This window comes from Corvus brachyrhynchos, unplaced genomic scaffold (genome assembly GCF_000691975.1).
Source record: "Corvus brachyrhynchos isolate BGI_N302 unplaced genomic scaffold, ASM69197v1 scaffold875, whole genome shotgun sequence".
In the NCBI taxonomy this organism is placed as follows: domain Eukaryota; kingdom Metazoa; phylum Chordata; class Aves; order Passeriformes; family Corvidae; genus Corvus; species Corvus brachyrhynchos.
Genome location: NW_008238107.1, coordinates 340798 through 342981, shown reverse-complemented (window position 1 = coordinate 342981; position 2184 = coordinate 340798). Strand labels below are relative to the sequence as shown.

Here is a 2184-nt window from a genome sequence, read left to right as displayed (position 1 = left end):
GCCACAGCATCCCCCACCTGTGGCCATGGGGCACTTCCAGGGCTGGCTCTGGGAGCTCTGGAGCTCTGGGATTGGGACTGGGATTGGCCGAGGGGGCAGCTGGGTCAGGTACAAGCTGAGGTCAATAAATACAAAGGCAAGGGAGTTTTTTCCAGCTTTAGGCTGAAAGAGGGAAGATTTGGATTCGATTTTAGGAAGGAAATTCCTGCCTGTGAGGGTGGGGAGGCCCTGCAATGGATTTCCCAGAGCAGCTGTGGCTGCCCCTGGATCCCTGGCAGTGCCCAAGGCCAGGCTGGACATTGGGGCTTGGAGCAGCCTGGGGCAGTGGGAGGGGTCCCTGCCCCTGGCAGGGGTGGGATGGGATGAGCTTTGAGGTCCCTTTGCACCCAACTGGGGCCGTTCCCAGTGCAGTTAAATAGGAACCAGTATCCCAATTTGAGGAGCTGGAACTGCTGTGCGGAGCCTGGAGAGAGGGAGGGATTATGGAAATCAGAGTTTTGAGGCATTTTAGCTTTGGAGAAGGAATGAGGGCCCCCCCCCCCTAAAAGGCAGGGAGATACCCTGAGGTGGCCAAGGGTCCTCCAGGGTGTCACCAGATCTGTCAATCCAGGTGACAAATCCATCCCTGGGGTTTTCCTCCCTCTCCCCCAGTGTGGAAGCCTGGATGGTGCCTTCCTTGGAAGCCCCGTCAGAGCAGGGAAAGGGTTTGGCAACACCATAAAGGGACTGATGGCAGCTGCTAAAACTGGGCTGGGGACAGTCCCTCCTGCCGGGCACACTGCAAAGGAGGGATGGCAAATCCCCTGGGCAAGGAGCCCTGCAGAGGAAGGTGAAGGAAATGGGAGAGGCCCTGAAGTCCTGGGCTGGCTCCTGCTGTAACTGGGAATGGAGCTGTGAACTGGGATGGTGGAAAGACAAGAGACGGCCCGGAGAGGATCCTCATCCTTCATCCCTCAGGTGTGGGCTGGAGCTCAGGAGGAAGAGCTTCCCAGGTGCCTTGGATCCGTGTTCATCCCGTTCTCTATGAACATCCCCCGGGGGCTCCGGGGCTGAGCTTGGGCCGGCTCCCGCTGCTCGGCTCCGCGTCCCCCGAGCCGCGGGCAAAGAGCCGCGAGTGCCGCAGGGTGCTGGCAGACACTGCGGGAGGGGGGAGGTTAAAACCCTTCATCGCTCGCCGAGCTCCCGACTGGAGGGATCAAGGCACTTACGGGGCTTTGGCCGGGAGTGGACGGCGCTGATGACGGTGGGAATGGGCTGCTCCATGCTGGGAAGGGAAGGACAATGTGAGGACACGGCTCCAGCTCTCCCCGAGGGGTGAAATTGGGCTGGAATTGGCTGGAATTGGGCCTGGGCGAGTTGGGATCGGGGTAGGACTGAGGGTGTGGCTGGACCAGGAAGGGCTTCCCCAGTCCCTGGGCAGAGCACCTGGAGAAGGTCTGGAAGCTCAGCCTGGGGAGTCTGAGGAGAACTTGGGAGCATGAAATGGGATTGAACTGCTGGGAACCACTGGGATTTGTTCCTTCTTTGGCCGAACCCTCAGTACCCAACTCAGAACTTGGGATTTGGGCAAGCTGGGCTTTGGGAGCTGTCCCTGCCCGTGGCAGGGGGTGGGACTGGGGGACCATCCCAAAGCATTCCATGATTCCATGATGTCTCCATCCCCCCAGGTGTCCGGTGCATCTCTTCCCCACCTGAGGCGGAGGAATCCTGGCTCACCTGCTCTCCTCCCCTTCCATGAGCTTCCTGTAGGTGAGGATCTCCACGTCCAGGGCCAGTTTGATGTTCATGAGCTCCTGGTACTCCCGGACCAGGTGAGCCATGTGCTCCCGGCTGCGCTGCAGGGCCTCCTCCAGCCCGGCCACCTTGGCCTTGGCGTCCCTGAGGGTCCCCTCCCCCTGCTCGCCGGCCTCGCTCACCTGCTCTCCTCCCCTTCCATGAGCTTCCTGTAGGTGAGGATCTCCACGTCCAGGGCCAGTTTGATGTTCATGAGCTCCTGGTACTCCCGGACCAGGTGAGCCATGTGCTCCCGGCTGCGCTGCAGGGCCTCCTCCAGCCCGGCCACCTTGGCCTTGGCGTCCCTGAGGGTCCCCTCCCCCTGCTCGCCGGCCTCGCGGATGTGCTCCTCCAGGTACAGGCACTGCGGTGGGGACAGGGAGGGAGGGGGCTTGGGGAGGTTCCACCCCT

General features: G+C 61.5%; 2 protein-coding genes across 2 annotated transcripts in view; one reads left to right on the top strand and one right to left on the bottom strand.

Annotated features, from left to right (window-relative positions):
• Positions 1-1909, top strand: part of BCDIN3D (BCDIN3 domain containing RNA methyltransferase) — a 25289-nt gene extending 23380 nt beyond the window's left edge. The window contains 1 exon segment of the mRNA XM_017733387.1: positions 1668-1909. The gene's annotated coding sequence lies outside the window, so the exon portion shown is untranslated.
• LOC103614970 (keratin, type II cytoskeletal 80-like) overlaps positions 441-2184 on the bottom strand; it is a gene marked incomplete at its 5' end in the record, with an annotated part of 14150 nt that continues 12406 nt past the window's right edge. The window contains 3 exons of the mRNA XM_017733386.1: positions 441-1137; positions 1209-1264; positions 1917-2175. Coding sequence (XP_017588875.1) covers positions 1022-1137; positions 1209-1264; positions 1917-2175 — 431 coding nt within the window. The remainder of the gene's footprint in view (positions 1138-1208; positions 1265-1916; positions 2176-2184) is intronic.